At 37.0% G+C, this 17,089-nt stretch overlaps 1 protein-coding gene across 2 annotated transcripts in view; it reads left to right on the top strand.

The window, feature by feature from the left end:
* Nucleotides 1-2,887: 2,887 nt before the first annotated feature.
* LOC141388988 (uncharacterized) overlaps nucleotides 2,888-17,089 on the top strand; it is a 53,160-nt gene continuing 38,958 nt past the window's right edge. The window contains exons 1-2 of one of the 2 annotated variants that reach the window (XM_073959928.1): nucleotides 2,952-5,713; nucleotides 5,780-6,182. In XM_073959928.1, coding sequence (XP_073816029.1) covers nucleotides 3,802-5,713; nucleotides 5,780-6,182 — 2,315 coding nt within the window. In that variant the 5' untranslated portion in view covers nucleotides 2,952-3,801. Of the gene's footprint in view, nucleotides 6,183-17,089 lie in introns of both variants that reach the window. The other variant, XM_073959927.1, reaches the window with a different exon arrangement.

The following is a 17,089-nucleotide window of genomic DNA, read 5'->3' as shown; positions in this document are numbered from 1 at the left end:
CGAAGATAAGCCATATCGGTCCACTCATTCAGGTACCTCCCCCACAAATGTTCAAAAATGTTCCGAAAAATTTTTCGTACGGTAACTCTTAAAGGGAGTGGCCGAATTAGTCCATACTTTACACATCCTAATATATCTATCAGATATAGATCAGGTTCAAATATATATCCACTCCATCCGGTACCTCCCACACAAAATTTCGGATAAGTTCACTTTAAGACCTGATATCGAATCACTTTGATTTTTGTTGAAGCAACTTGCATTCGCTGCCTCACTTACGATGGTTAAATTTTTTTTTAGGGGCAAGTCCATACTTCTTGAGCAAACAGCCCGAAGGGTGTAAAACCCCCCCTATATAGGGCCTACAAGAAAACGTGGACCTATGCCCATAATTTATGGTGGTGAAGTTTCTTGGTCATTGGAAACCCTAAATGTCAAATTATAGCTAATTCGGTCTGAAAATGTAGCTAAAAGCGTCAAAATAGGTGAAATCGGACGGTACCGCTGTATGGGGGCTGTACGAAACCGTGGACCTATGACCATAACTTATGGTGGAGAAATTTCTTGACGACTAAAAACCCTAAATGCCAAAGTATTGTCATTTTGGTTATGCCGTGTGCCCCTATACCATGCTTTCAGTTAAAAATATGCTTACAGTGACGTCAAAAAATTGACAAAAGTTCTGAAAAATTAAAACTTTAAAAGCTCTTTGTGTGGAGGCTTTTTTTTATCGAATCACTTTATAATTAATATTTTATGTAATCTTAGGTAAAAACTCATCAAAATATCATGCAGGGATACGAGATTGTAAAAGAGTCATAACTCTAGTGGCCATAGGTTATGTGTAAATTCTCTATAACGAACTTATGGTCCAATCATCACGAAATTTTGTAAGGAGATCGTTTTCGGACAAGGATAGAAACGATTAGTTTTTGGCGATGATGGTGAAATATGTAGGGGTTAAAAAGAAACCAAAAACAACTTATTTAGCCGAATTTATAACGGCTCTGTTGCCGATCGGCGAAATTTTGAGTGATATTTGAATTTATGACAAAGAAGGACCTTGCAATTTATCGGATAATATTTTTTTCGAAACTTTCATACGGGCAAAATGTGCCTCATCGAAGTAATGGTTTTAGACCCCAAGCATTTTTAAACGAAATCCTTTTCAGACAATTTGGAGTTGATATAGATATGTCCGTCCGTCTGTGTGCCTGGCTGGAGCGCACGGATCAACGGATTCGGTCCAAAATTTGGCTTTTGTAATATTTTGTCCAAACTTAGTTCAATTTGGAAGATAAGCCATATCGGTCCACTCCGTCAGGTACGTCCTCCACACAGGTCGGAAAATTTGTGCGGATGATAACTTTTGAAGGGAGTTACCGGTTTGGCCCATACTTTTCACTTCGTAAAATTGAGGTTTTAATATGGACTCAATCGGTCCATTCCTTCGGGTACCTCCCACACAAAATTTCGGAAAAGTCCTGTTTAGGACCTGCTCTTCAATCGCTTTGTAATAACTTGTATTCACTGCCCCCATACCACGGTATAAGTTTCATTAGGGGCAAGTCCACTCTTTCTGAGAAAATAGCCCTAAAGGTGTAAACCACCCCTATGGTACCATGTGTAGTGGTTGGAGCGCAAGATAACGATCGAATTTTGCCTTGTAATATTTTGTCCAAACTTAGTTTAAGTTCGAAGATAAGCCAAAGTTCTAAAATGTTCGGAAAAATTGTGCACACGATAACTCTTGAAGGATCCATACTTTACACATCCTAATATTTCTATAGATCAGCTTCGAATATGGACTATATGTGTTCACTCCTTCGGGTACCTCCCACACAAAATTTCGAATAAGTTCAATTTAAGACCTGCTCTCGAATCACTTTGATTTGCTGAAGCAGCTTGCATTCGACGTCTCAATTACGCATTTGTGAAACATTTAATTTGGCAGTGGCTTGTTTCAGTTCGAAGATGGGCAATACCGGTCCACAACTTCCTGTACTTCCCCCAATATTTAAAAAACGTCACTTAAACGGTGTGCACCATCCCTTTAATTTGATCCAAATTTTAGATCTCCTAATAGTTTGTCCAAATTTAGTTTAACTTCTAAAATGGCCCATATCGATCCTCTCCTTAGGCTACCTCACCAATAATGCTGGAAATGTATACCGATGATGTTCGTTGTGTTCCTGTTTACAGCAATATTATGTTTTCCGTGGACAAGTCCATGCTTTCTGGCAAACTGGTCGAAAATTTATACGATGACCCACTGAAATTACTAGTGGGCGCGATATCTATGTAAAAAGGGTGACTCCCAAAATAAGATCCACTTTCATATTGGACTATAACAGTCCATTCCTTTAAGTATCTCCTCCTATACACTTTTGAACTTTAATCCTAATCCACATTTTTGTCGGCAAGTTAAAATGTCCAAAAAGGGTCCCAAAATTCTGAAAAGACACTATATACATTCGATTTGTCCGTAGATTAAAGTTTCAATTCACAGCGGCCGAGGGTATATCTCTGTCGACAAAACCGACTAATAATTTTTTACTTGTTACAATATGATTTCAAGAGATAAGACACGATTGCTTTCTATGGATGTGTTATAAAACCTGATTTTTGGTTTTCTTATGATTGATTTCTTGCATTTCTTTTGTCACTTTTCCTACAAACTTAATTCGTACATTTTAGTTTAACAATTTTTATATAAAAAAATCCATCTTCCCCTAAATAATATGTCATACTCTTTGCTAGTTTTCTCTGACCACAAATTATGGTTGTCGTATGTCATTTTTTTCAATATTCTCATTTTTTAAATAAATTTACATCCTAACTTTCCCCGTGATCTACCTGTTGTTAGGCGATTCTCTCTTTTGTTTTTGTTTGTTGGGTATTTATCTAAATAAACACTTCTAAGATTAATGCTGGCAATGTTTTATAACACCAAACAGTATAGTCGAAACGAACAGGCCGAATGGAATAGCAGTGGCAGACAATTTTAAAGTGTTCTGTGGTTTTTGTATTTTTTTTGTTATATTGGCGACTATAAGAATAATTATAGTATTTTTTCTGTTGTTGTAAATTACTAGAAAAATACTTAAATAAAAAGTAAACGAATTGCCAAAACAATAAAACAAAAACAAAGCAATTAAACTAAAACAAATCGAAGCGAATCAATGATCCACTAACGAAGTGAATAAAAAAAACGTAAACGAATAAAAACAAAATTAGAAAAAAATACCTGCTAGAGAAATTCGAAAGAAGAAAAAAAACACACAGAGAAGAAGAACACCTATAGATAGATGAACGACTTTCATGAACCACAATAGCTTTTAACGATGCAGTCGACAAATAATATTTAGGCAATACGGATTTGCAAATCCCAAACCCCAAAATTTGTGCATAGCAAACCAGGCATCCACACAAAACATTCGGCTAGGATTATGGCCGTTTAGGGCTTTTAGAAAGATCAAAAACAACAATACCATGTGTTGTGAAGGTGAAAGTGAAATTATGTGAAACTATTGGAATTTGAAAAAGTTAACCTTGAGGCAATCGCAGGCAATGAATGCCAAAATGTTTGCAGTTGAAGAAAAAAAGTATACAATTATTCAAGTATTGTTCAGTGTTATTTTGCATCAAAAATAAATAAATTAAGAGTGATGTGTGTGTGAGCGTATAAGTTATTTTGGGAAATTTCCATCAAAAAAATTGAAAAAAGAAACAGAAGAAAAAATAAAAGCACAGAGAAAAAAGTGCAGGAAGTAATTATAGAAAGGTAAATATTACGTATATATGGCGCGTGGACGTAATCACAATCGTAATCGAAATCAACAGAATCAAAGTACTCAGCAACACCAGCAGAATCAAAATCAAAAACAAACAACTCAGAAACAGCAGCAGCATCAGCCATCACAGAAACATTTAATTTATCAGCAACAGCACCCTCAGCTTTCAGGCTGCCAAATGCAGCAAATGCAATCAACAAATGCCTCTGATGCACCTGTTGCCGCCATCTATCAAGAAAACAACAGCATCAGTGGCAACGAAATCGATGGCGGCGGTGGCGGCTATAGCGATGGCAGCAACCAACACAGTTTAGATCAACCCCATACGCCCTCCACAAATTCTGAAAGTTATGGTCACAATAATAAAAGTAATAATTATAATTATGATAATAATGACCACCACCATGATGTTGGTCATAATGAGGTTCTTGCCAATGTCATCCCTTCCCCTGCCACCAATAACGATGGAATTGCCATAAAAACACACCTTGAAATGAACGGCGACCCCTCTACCACTACATATACTTATCAAATGACTATGTCTAATAATAGCCCGTCAGATTTCAGCCAAAACAAAAGGAACAACGCTAATTCTCTTCCTACTCAGCCCCAACAACACCAAGACGAAAGTAATTCAGCTGAAGAGCAAACTATAGACTCATCGGAATATCGTCTGCCCACGGAAAACACAACACAGCGAGTAACAAATGGCCAGTTCAGCTCATCGCCAGCATCATCATCATCTCTTCAGCAAAGAGAAGAGCATGAAGAGTATGAAAATAATTTGAGTAATGTCGGCAGCAATGAGCATTATTACATTAATCGTTCTCCGGTCATCGAGCATAGCGTTAGTGTGATCGCACAAGTAACGCCAAATAACGATCAACATTTTGCGGACAATTGTGATGATCGTCATCAATTGAAACAAGAAGTAACGACGGTATGTGATAATCCGAGCGATAATTTAACAACAACATCGACAAATACAATAACAATGGGTCAAAAAAATACCAAAGGTGGTGAAATATCACCATCGTCCAGTTCCGCTCACATACGGGAATTTCGCGAATCACCTTTACCAGCTCAAAATACCGCTTCCAATAATGGAAGTAGAGTTCAATCTCCCGGTTTACCAACAATAACCGTGTCCGATTGTAGTACCGCTACCACGAATAGTACACCTCTTTATCCCAATCCCACACAGTCTGGAGGATACTCTCAGAGGTGTGACAATAGTGACAAGAGGGGAATTTATGATTTTGAACAAGCCAAACAAGAGTTCAATGATCATAACAGCAGCAGCAGCAACACCACCACCCCAGCAAACAAAGAATCTTCCGCACATGGAATGGAAGGCCAAAACACATCATTATCTTCGCCCTCAAGTTCACCATCATCATATCGTTCGCCATCACCAACGTCAATGTACTCACAAATGCGTTATAATTATGTTAAACTAGAAGATGTACCCGAACAAGAGGAAGAGGAATATGAGGAAGATGAAGATGACAGTGATGAGGGCAATGAAACCGATGAAGGTGTGGCGGCAGCAGCAGCATTAAAACAAAAACCAAACAGCCAATTTGCAACACATCAACAAAATGTCGCCGGCAGTCACAGCAACCTTGACAATGAATTTCTTCAACGTAAAAACTCAGCATCGCTCAGTCCAGATCGCCTTCAATATACCACCAGAAGCATTGATATAAATCACAGCAATAATAGTACCGATTCTAATTTAAGCACAAGCTATCCCGATTCTGGTATGGGTGAATCGATTGCATCGTCCACAACAACATCAACAACGAATGGGCGCTGTTCTAGCACTTCATCCATGCAGCAACAACAACACCATATGAAATATCAACAGCAACAACAACAACATCAGCATTTTGTACGCGATGGCAGTTCCACTGATTGTGAGGAGACCCTAACACATTGTGAAGAATTAATTGATTTTGTTGATACAACAACTGAATTTCTAGATCCCTCAGAGCGTTTGGTGTGCATCGAAAGTATTAGCCTACCAGATGTTGTTGTCGAGTCAACAAACTCTTGTGGCAATGCATCATCTTCTGCAAATGGTAGTGGTGGTGGGGTTGGCTCGTCCAATAATACCTCCTCAGATTCGAATGCAGGTGAAGAACGTGATATAATTAATATTAATGGCGCCACCGGTAATGCCATGGGCAATGTCCATTTTATACCCATCCATGTAGAGGGTAGCAGCAGCGGCCGTTCATCGCCTAGAAAACAAAGTGTTGATGATAGCGTTGTTGGCAGTGGTAAAACAACGATTGAAATTATCGAAGATGTCACCGAGTTTCAACCACTCAATTTTGGTCATAAGTCAACCGTACAAAATGATTTGAAAGCTGAAAGTTTGAAGTAAGTAAAGTTATAAAGATACATACATATGTACATGTATGTTGTTGAAATGAACCGGAGAATGAAACGCGATTGATTTCACCTGGGAAGAGGTGAATACAAGAGAATAACGTTGCTAGGGAAAGAAATGATTAACATTAGTTTTTGCCGACACTCCCTACCCTATGTTTATGTCTTAAATCGTCGTAATGGTGGCAGCGAATACAAGTTGTTGCAACAAAAATCAAAACGATTCGAGAGAAGATCTTAAACTGTACTTTTTCGAAATTTTGTTTTTTGTATGAGAGAAAAATTAATATGTACAAAATATGGACCAAATCGGTAAGTCCTTCGACAGTTATCGTGCGCATAATTGTTGCGAAATATGTTGAACTTTTATGTGGGAGGTACACGAGGAACAAAATACTAAGAAAGCCAAATGTTGGACAAAATCAGTTAATCCGTTCGAACAAAAATGTCATTACGCCATAACTCCAAAGTGTGCCCTAAAACTTATCTGACTTTTTGATGATCATGTGTGTGAACGGTAACTCTCGAAGGGAGCAATCGATTTTATTCCAAACTTTGCACATCGTGTTATTCCTTCCAGATATAAATCGGGTTCGAATATTATGGAAGTTTGCTTACAACAAATTTTTGCACTATATGTCAATTATTTGGTATAGCACCACTTTACGGTACCTGTAGATTCCACGTATTTTGAAAGAAACTCGTTATACAAAATCAATCTATACTTACAAAAGAGTTGTGTAATGATGACTGACTGATAACACTGTGCAACAAAATGGAGCTCAAAGTCTGGCGGTGGAAAATTCCTTTTGGAGATGAAAGCCCTTAGTGAGTACATACAGAACCCCGAAGGACAAGAAACCCGTATTGTTGAAAAGCATATTATTGAAAAGCATACTTTTCACTACGCGGAAAAATTATGATCTAGGTCTAGGAGGTGAACAATTCCTTTTGAGGTTCAGAGATAATCTTGAGTATATTTAGAAACCCGAAGGACAGATTCGACGGATATCCGAATTTTGGACCGGTTATTTTGACACTAAAATCGTATGATACTTAACCGTATATGTATATCATTAGAAAGCTATTAAAATTGTCAATCATACACGATTAACATGCGTCACACATATTACGCGGTTATGGTGCTGGAACAAGAAACCTGTATTGTTGAAAACCTAGGGCTTTCATCCCTAAAAGGAATTTTCCACCCCCCAAAAATTTCGGTTCACAGTGTAATCTACACCCAGGCTAAACGGTTGGAGCTAGAATCTTGAAATTATGAGTGAAGGTCATTCGTGGTCCGTAGGTGTTACATAACGCTGCGTTTTTGGAAATTCGAACGAGAACGGTACGAAAAGTACTAAAAGGTACTAAATATGGTACCATTTGCATTTGGCGAACCAACTAGAGCTAGAGTTCTGAAATTTAGAATGGGGATCACTGATAGAGTGTGGGATAAATGTACTATAGGGTTTTGGGATATTCGAAAAAAAAAAGTATCAGTCGGCTTTGCCGACCCCTCAGCCTATGTGGAGTGAAACACTTTATTCCAAATAAAAAAATTAAGTATTTATTGAGGTTTCTAAAATGTTGGGCGTATAAACCGACAAAAATATGGATTGGATTAAAGCTCAAAAATTTGCAGGGGCTATCGATAGATAGGGCTTTTGTATCATACTTGCCTACGAAAAACATAATATCGCTGTAAACAGGGCCACTAAGAAAACCTTCGGTAAAAATTTCCGAAGGATCCTCGATCCCAAGGATTGGACCGATAGAGCCCACATTTGAATATAAACTAAGTTTGGATAAACTATTTAGAGATCCGAAGAAGTGGACCTATAACCACCGCCTTTGAATTTCATCTAATATTCGAAGAAATATTATGATATCAAAAGTGTGGACGAACGCAGTATTCGGTTCAAGCTCTCCAGCCACTACATGTGGTGGTATAGGGTTTTTTACACGTTTCGGACTGTTCTCTCAAGCAGTATGGACTTCCCCCAGAAAAACATTTTACTGTCGTAATCGAGGCAGCGAATGCAAGCTGCTTCAATAAAAATCATATTGATACGAGAGCATGTCTTGAAGTAAATTTATCCGAAATTTTGTATGGGGTACCCGAAGGAGTGTACAAATATATTCGAATATATGTTAGGATGTGCAAAGTATGGATCAAATCGGTCACTCCTTTCAAGAGTTGTGGTGCCTGAGGTACCTGAAGGAGTAGACCGATATGGCTTTTCTTCGAACTTAAAAGTTTGAACAAAATATTACGAACGCCAAATTTTGGACCGAATCGGCAGATCCGTTCGAGAATTATCTTGCGATCCAACCACTACACACGGTGTCATAGAGCTTTTGCGCCTTTAGGGCTTTTTTCTCGGGAAGTATGGACTTGCCCCTGATGAAACTTGCACCGCCGTATGGGGGGGCGTGAATGCAAGATGCTACAAAAAAAATCAAAACGATTCGAGAGCAAGTCCTAAACTGAACTTTTCCGAAATTTTGTGTGGGAGGTACCCGAAGGAATGGACCGATTGAGTCCATATTGGTACCTCATCTAAGTCTGGTAGAAATTTCAAAAGTTATCGTGCGCACAAATTTCCGGAACATTTTCGAACTTTTGTGGGGGAGGTACAGGAAGGAGGGGACCGATATAGCCCTTCTTCGAACTTAAAATATGTTTGGACAAAATATTTCGAAAGCCAAATTTTGGACCTAATCGGTTGATCCGCTCCAGCCAGCCACACAGACGGCCGGACATGGCTAAATCAACTCCAAAATGTCTGAAACACATTTCGTCCAAAAATGCTTGGGGTATAAAACCGTTATTTCGATGAGGCACATTTTGCCCGTATGAAAGTGTATATACCCTCGCTAGCACAAATGCTGAGGGTATAAAAACAATACAGTTTAAGTGACCTCGAATTCCTCTGCAACTATTAAAACGAATTTGGTTCTCTTTATTCACCGAAAATCTGAAAGTACGAGGGCTGAACGATAACTATCTGGCCTAACATTGAAAACGCGAATATTTAACATCCAATTTTTTTTATTGTTTTCTTAAGTAGTCTCCAACATTGTTTATATGATTTTTCATGTGCTCAAGCCAATTGTTGATACCCTTTTTCCACTCCGATTTAGAGACCTGAAAACATGGTTTTCGAACGTTTGTACAGCATCTTCTGGCTACGAAAATCGTTGACCACGCCTTTTTTCTTGATGTGCCGGAATCAAATAAAGTCACTGGATCCCCAATCAGGGCTTTACAGCAGATGACCCATCAATTCCACGTTTTGCGCGGTCAAACAGGCGCTGTTTTAAATCGATGTGTGAGAGCTTGCATTGTCATGATGCAGAATGATTCGTCTTCTTATGTTCGTTTTTCGAATTTTTCCGAAGACTTCAGGCAAAAAAATTATAGTGTAACACTTAGAATTAGCCGTCCTACTTTTCTGAAGCCGTATAGTTAGTTTTGCCGAAGAAAGAGGCGACCATTTGCTTCGAAGTTTTCTTACATAAACAACTTTCGTTGGATTTGGCTCGTTTTCGAAGACCCATACGGTCGATTCCTGTTTTGTTTCGGGCTCCTAAGCACAGATGCAAGATTAGTCGTCTGTGACGACCCTATAAACGTCGCTTGAAGCACAGCGAACATTTTTATTCACAATTTCTTTGCACCAATCCACAAGAGCCTCCTTTTGAGCGATTTTCCAATTTTGCCGCATCTTACGAGAAAATTCCATTTTTGCGGCCAGGTGTTCAGGTAATATTAAATGTCAAATGGTGAAAGAAATGTCCACAGATTCCCCTATCTCACGGTATATAACATGGCGTTATTCCATTATCCGTTCACGCATGGCTTAATTTTTTTTTCTGGCACAACGTCCAATTTTGGTCGACTCTCACAACCTTAGTTTATTGGCTAGTGTCGGCCACTATTGTAATAAATTCAATAGTGGCCGACACTAGCCAATAAACTAAGGTTGTGAGAGACCAGTTTTTCGAAGTGCTATAGGAAGGCCATTTATCAACATACAAGATTTAACTTGATCGATGCACTCTTGCCGTGATTATCCACGTCGAAAGTTGTGAAAAATGATCGGATGAAAATGTTCAAAGTAATTTCCATTTTTTTTTTGTAAACAATATAGCACAATGTCGTGTGACACATTGTCCTGAGTAGGTATAGGATAAAAACTATCCAAAAAAATTCAAATATTCAGATAGTTCAGTTTCAAAATTTCAGATAGTTTTCGTGGAGCCCTCGTATTAAGTGTCGAACAACAATTATGAATATATCCCAATCTGTTTAACAGTTGCAGAATTTTTACCAGGAAAAAATATTCTGAACCTCTGTGCGTCGCATGCATAAAATCTCTTTACAAACATTTTTGGAATGCTACGTTTGTTGGTATCTATCTAACATTTATATTGAAAGGTGACAATATATAATAGAGTTTTATATCCCCCCAAGGACTGCTCTCAGCCTTTTTGAACTGATTATTTTCTGCGAAAACACATTTTTCAATCAAAAGATGCACCTTAATTATTACTTCCAATATTTCATGCAAAAGAAAACGGGGACTTTTTTCTTGCATTTCATCGAAAACGTTTCTCAATATATCATTTCCTGTTGTGATTTTATTATCAAAAAACAACATTTTTTAGCGCCCCCGTAAAATTTATGAACGGAAATTTGGCAATAAATGCGGCACATGCAATATGCAAAATTCTCCACGACAGATAACCTTTTGATTATAGAAAATATGAATGTTCAAATTGAAATAAATTAACGATAATCTGGAAAATGAAAGATTCATTTTTCATTTTCTGAGAACTACATCAATGATCGATCAATGAATGGATTTAAGGCACATGTCCACATTTCTTTAAAAAAACACACAGCGCAATTCAATAATGAATGTATAATATAATGTATATGAATGTATATATACGCATGGTATATTTCTTTTGTGAGGGTGTCTATTTCAAGTACAGATGTTCAAGTATATGCTTACATATATTTACTATATAGTATATTCAAAAAAAAAAATGTTTGAATGATAGTGTTACCAGTTTGGATTTTTTAGACCAAAATTATAAAATTGTTGATGGAACTTTAACAGGAACTATACCATTTACAATATTTCTAAGAGGTTGTTTATACTAGCTATCAATGTCTTATGACTCAAAATAAAAACTTTCCATATCTACCCATTCAGACAATGTGGAGGCGTAATTTCACTGCATTTTTGCTGGTGTGGACGCAAAAAGTAAATGACTTAACGAAAATCCTCAATATTGCACATATTAGCAACAGTACAATGAAGGGAAATTTCAGCACATATGACATTGATAGATAGTGTTAAGTTAAGGATAATTCCTAAAGGTGTTTTCCTCTCCGTACACAGAAGGTTTTGATCGATTCTGGTGTGTGAACCAGCGTTAAAAGTTTTTAGGCGAAACGCGCGCGTTTATCTTCAAACATAAAAAAACCTTCACCATATTACAGAGTGTAATATTATATTGCTTTTTGTTTGTAACGCATCATTTGCAAGCCCAATATTTATGGAGATATGTGGGTCCACGTTTTGGTACAGCTCCCATTTTATGGATTTTTAAGGTTTTTACTACAAAATTTAAGCGAAATATCTATAATTTCAAAATGAAGTGTTATGAACTAAAATATAATAAACAGTTTTCTTTCTGTTACGAAAGTCCATGTGGTGGGAAATTTTCTGAACACTGGGAGCCCTAAATACCAAATCACAGTAAATTTAGTACGAAAATATAGACAACAACTTCAAAATACCTGAAATCGCAATTTTAACAGGGAACTTCAAATGTAAAATTACAAGTGGTTCGATAAAAAATATAGGTAAAATCCTCAAATTATACAAAAATGGGAGGTACCGGTATAAGGAGCTATGACAAATTATTGGCTCATGTTGACAATTTTTCGGAAGACACTTTTTGACCACTGGGAACCACAGGTGTAAATTACCGCTATGCCGAAACATGGACCCACGTTGTCTATTTTTGAAGAAGAAGTTTTGTGATCACTGGGAACCTCAAATATAAAATTACCTCAAGTCAAAAGAAAAAAATTATAACAAGTAAGAAAGTATCAGTCAAACCCAAAGCCAAACCAAACACAATAATTATGCCGTATATAAAATTAGTCCGGTCAAAATAGACATTGAAATAGCAAAAATTCCCACAAAGCTGAATTTTGGTGGAGAGCTGGGGTTTGCCATTAGAAACAACGTCCTAAAAGTCCCCATCGATCCCATGTGTGCAAAACAAGTTATTCGGGGTCAAAGGTCAAAATTTAAGGGTTTTTAGGTTTTCGGATTTATTTCTTGAAAACGGATGATCTAATCAAAAAGTGACTAAAGTAAATATTGTAGACAGAAAAATTACCTACAAGTTTGACCCTTATAATTTTTTTCTTAGAAGGAACCATTTTTGAGATATAGCTGTTCTAAAAAACACATGATTTTTATGCACTTATAAGGGGAATATGCACATATTCAGACGAACCGGCTAAAATAAGCGAAATAATCGGGTCTGTCCCCCAAAAAATATATATTTTCTTGAAGAGCGAAATTATAGCTATCTTCTAAACAAAATTCCAACAAAATCGGAGTGTGTTTAGTAGAGTTATTCAATGTTAGAGTCATTTTATGCAAAAATAGCCCTTTTAACCCACATGTATAGTCGAAAGCCCAACGGGAACGTCCCCAACGAAAACTCTCAGATTTTTTTCAAGTTTTGTCCGAAGGTAGGGTTTGTTGCGCTGATTACGGAAATGTATAATTTTCAAAGGTTGCGGATCCGGTTCGCCGGTTATTAGACCCGAAAGGCCAAATTTAAAAACCGGGTTAGACCCGGTCGTTTGAAAGCTTACGGAAATATCTAACACATAGTGTCGTTACTTTAACCGGTTCGCCTCATAATGTGCTTACGCGGCTAATTTTTTATTTGACTTTTACATCAAGATATCTCGAAAATGGTATGTCTTTTTTAAGAAACATAAAGACCAATCTTGTAGACAATTATTGAATCTACAACTTTTACTTCAGCGGGCTTTTGCTAAGTATTACCGTTTTTGAGAAAAATTAAAAAAACTGAATAATGCCTCCAAAAATGACCTTTGACCCCGAATAACTTGTTTTGCACAAATGGGATCGATGGGGACTTTTTGGGCGTTGCTTCTAATGGCCAACCCTAGCTCTCCACTAAAATTCAGCTTTGTGGGAATGTTTGCTATTTCCCCCTTATACGCATGTCTATTTTGACCGGACTAAATATATTGTTTTTGTATCACGAGTTTGCTTTAAAATTTGTATGTACCGTAATGTGAGGCTATACCAAATCATTGAAATTTACCAAGAATTTTTGGTAACCAAACTTCTTCATAAAGGTACCGTATATTAAATTACGTTTGAAAGAAACTTTTGGAAAAGTTCTAGGGTTATCTTCCTCAATAGTCATTTTGGTATGTGCCCGGAGGGTTTTGAAGCTTGGAACATTATCTCAGGAAGTATCGACATACTCCGGAAAAATATTGTACCGTTGTAAATGAGGCCGCTAGAACAACCTACTGAAAAAAGAATCAAAACGATGCGAGAGGAGCTCTTAAACTTCACTTTTTTCGAATTTTGTGTGGGAGGTACCCGAAGAAGTGGACCGATATAGCCCATTTTCCAACTTCATACATGACTGGATGAAATAATATGATGTGCAAAGTCTGCACCAATCAGAAACCCCCTGCGAGAATTATCTTGCGGATTTGCCATTTTGGTTGGTGCCGTCAGGGTATCTTGAAACATTTAGGCAAATATCTCAGGAAATAAGGACTTGCGCCAGAAAAAAGTTTATCATCGTAAAGAGAGCCGCAAGGACAACCTGCTGAAAAAATCAAGACGACCCGAGAGGAGCTCATAAACTTCACTTTATCCGAATTTTGGGTGGGACGTACAGAGTGGACAGATATAGTCCATATTCCAACCTTTTACATGACTGGATGAAATGATATAAGGTGCAAAGTCTGCACCAATCTGAAACTCCCTGCGAGAATTATCTTGCGGATTTGCCATTTTGGTTGGTGCCGTTAGGGATTCTTGGAGCTTTTAATCGAATATCTCAGGAAGTATGGACTTGCGAAAGAAAACAATTGTACCGTCGCACAGTGCGAAATATGGGAACTTTAGTGGAACTTTACTCAAAAATTAAAGTACATAGAACTAACGATATTATTGTTGGGATCCATTGCCAAGTATCCCACGACAAATGCCTCATATTCAGTTTTGTGATTTACCCCGCGAAACAACAAGAAATGCACTTAAAAGTTGCACTTTGTCTTACAATATTTATTTTGCTTAAAAATTGCTTCTAGCTTTGCTTAAGTAATATAGTGATACAAACAAATGGTAAGCTAATTGACCATATTTTTTGTCGGTGTTATAATTCTTGACAATTTTTTGATTATTTGGCGTTTATAGAGTTGTAATATTTAATTTAGTTTGGTTGCTATTCGTTCCCCAAAAATGTGCTTTTTTAAAAGTATAATATTTTTTTATAAGTTTTGGAGTTTTTTTTTTAAGTATTGTGGTGAATTGCAGAAAAAATCGCACAATGAGAGGTAGAATATTTTTCTATGGACAAACCAAAAATTAGCTGCATTTTGCGCAGGTTTGAGAGATATGCAACTTTTTGAGAAAGTCATTGGAATATTCTTATATCTATATTTTTGAAAATTTGATAGAAGGACCGGCATTTGACGTCAATGTTGGTTTCGTTTATCCCAAAAAAGGTTCACCAGTACTAAGGAATGTTGCTTTTAATAGTTTTATGACTATTCTTGCAAATTTCATTCACATTTTATAGAAAAAAAATTGTCAAATTGTAGCAGTTTTCTCAGGACATCGTTAAGTATCTAAGTCAAAGCACAGTTGCACCAGATGCTTTTATGTGATATACTCATTTGTAGAACCGTGTAATAAGATAAACATATCCTCAGTCGAAACGTTCAATTTGTAAAATTTATGTTATATCAATGACACGATACTAAAAATAAAAAATTTCAAAAATTATTTTTTTTTTTCATTTACTAATGTATGTGGATGCTTGGGGGAGGGGCCAAAGCAAGGATCTATGCTCTGAATTGTTTTTTTAGAATATGTTCTATTTAATGAAGACAAATTTTAAAGTAAACCAAACTCGGTGGGCAATAATTACCTAACACCATTTAAATATCCCAAATGCGATGTCCCTTCATATTGGGGTTATAGCATAACGAGGAAATACGTTGCTAATATTTCGCAAAACGGTTTTCTACGTACGGAAAACATAAAATGCCAAAATTCAAACAAATATATTGTATTGGCTGGTACCGCTCAATGTGTTATATTGGCTGGTACCGCTCATTGGGGGCTATACCAATTCACGAACAGAAATTGACAATATTTTGAACATATTTTCTCCATCCACTGAAACCCAAATATACCAGTTTGCAGCAAAATCGGTTGAAAAATGAACCTAATACGTAAAAACGGTCACTAACGATATGTGGGGGCTATAGGAAACCGCTGGTCTATGTGGCCCATATTTATCCACATACGACCCTCAACTATAAGAAACATTTTTTGAAAATTTTAGTAACCTACGTTCTTCACATTAAAAGTTATGAGTAAAGTCCCACTAAAGTGTCCATATTTCGTACTGTGCGTCGTAAAGGGAGCCGCAAGACAACTTACTGAAACAAATTTCAAAACGATCCGAGAGGAGCTCTTAAACTTCACTTTATCCGAATTTTGTGTGGGAGGTACCCGAAGGAGTGGATATATATCTGGAAGGAATAATACGATGTGCAAAGTTTGGACTAAATCGATTGCTCCCTTCGAGAGTTATCGTTCACACCATTTTACAGACAAATTTTGAACTTTTGCGGGGGAGGTACCCGAAGGAGTGGACTGATATGGTCCATCTTCAAACTTAATCTAAGTTTGGACAAAATATTCCGATTCCTTAAAATTGGTTTGAATCGGTTGATCCGTTCGAGAGTTATCGTGCGCACCAGCCAGACAGACGAACGGACGTGGATAAATCGACTCCAAATTGTCTGAAACGAATTTTGTCCAAACATACTTGGGGTCTAAAACCATTATTTCGATGAGGCACCTTTTTGGTGGTGTCAAAGTGTATATACCCTTTCTAGCCTAAAGACTTAGGGTATAATAACTAAAATTCTCAAAATACCGGAAGGTATTGTTAGATAAGTGATATGTCATAATATGTTTATAATTTTTGGTGGAGAAGTTTTGTGACCACTGGAAACCTCAAATGTAAAGTTCGGTCACAAAATGTAACTGAAATCTTCAAAAAAACCTAAATGTGTAAAATTACCACTAGGACGGTCAAAAAGATTAAAGTAACATACCCCAATATACTTTAAAACGGGTTATATAGGGGCTATACTAAAACATAGACCCACGTTGACAAATCTTAGGCGAGAATTTTTGTGATCACTGGGAAACTAAATGTTAAATTACCGCCTGTTCGGTCAAAAAATGTAGCTGAAATCCTCAAAATACCTAAGGTCGGGAGGTATAACGATATGTTAAAGAAGTTTTTTTGGTGGAGAATTTTTTTTTTTTTTTTTGGTTTGCCAAAATGTCTAATTACTGGTAGTTTGGTCAAAAAATTTTGCTAATATCATCAAAATACCAGATATCGGAGGTTTTTGTTTCAGCTATTTCGGTTGGGTAATGTGGATAAAAGCTTCAAAATTCCTTAAATCGGTAGGTACCATGCTAACGGGGTTATACGAAAACGTGGCCATTAGGTTGGTTTTAAAACATCTATGTCGGAAATTTTTATGCGGCAAC

Source organism: Musca autumnalis, unplaced genomic scaffold (assembly GCF_047663935.1).
Source record: "Musca autumnalis isolate F117 unplaced genomic scaffold, ASM4766393v1 scaffold_1, whole genome shotgun sequence".
NCBI lineage: Eukaryota > Metazoa > Arthropoda > Insecta > Diptera > Muscidae > Musca > Musca autumnalis.
The sequence above is the reverse complement of the archived record's forward strand: the minus strand, read 5'-3'. Positions and strand labels throughout refer to the sequence as shown.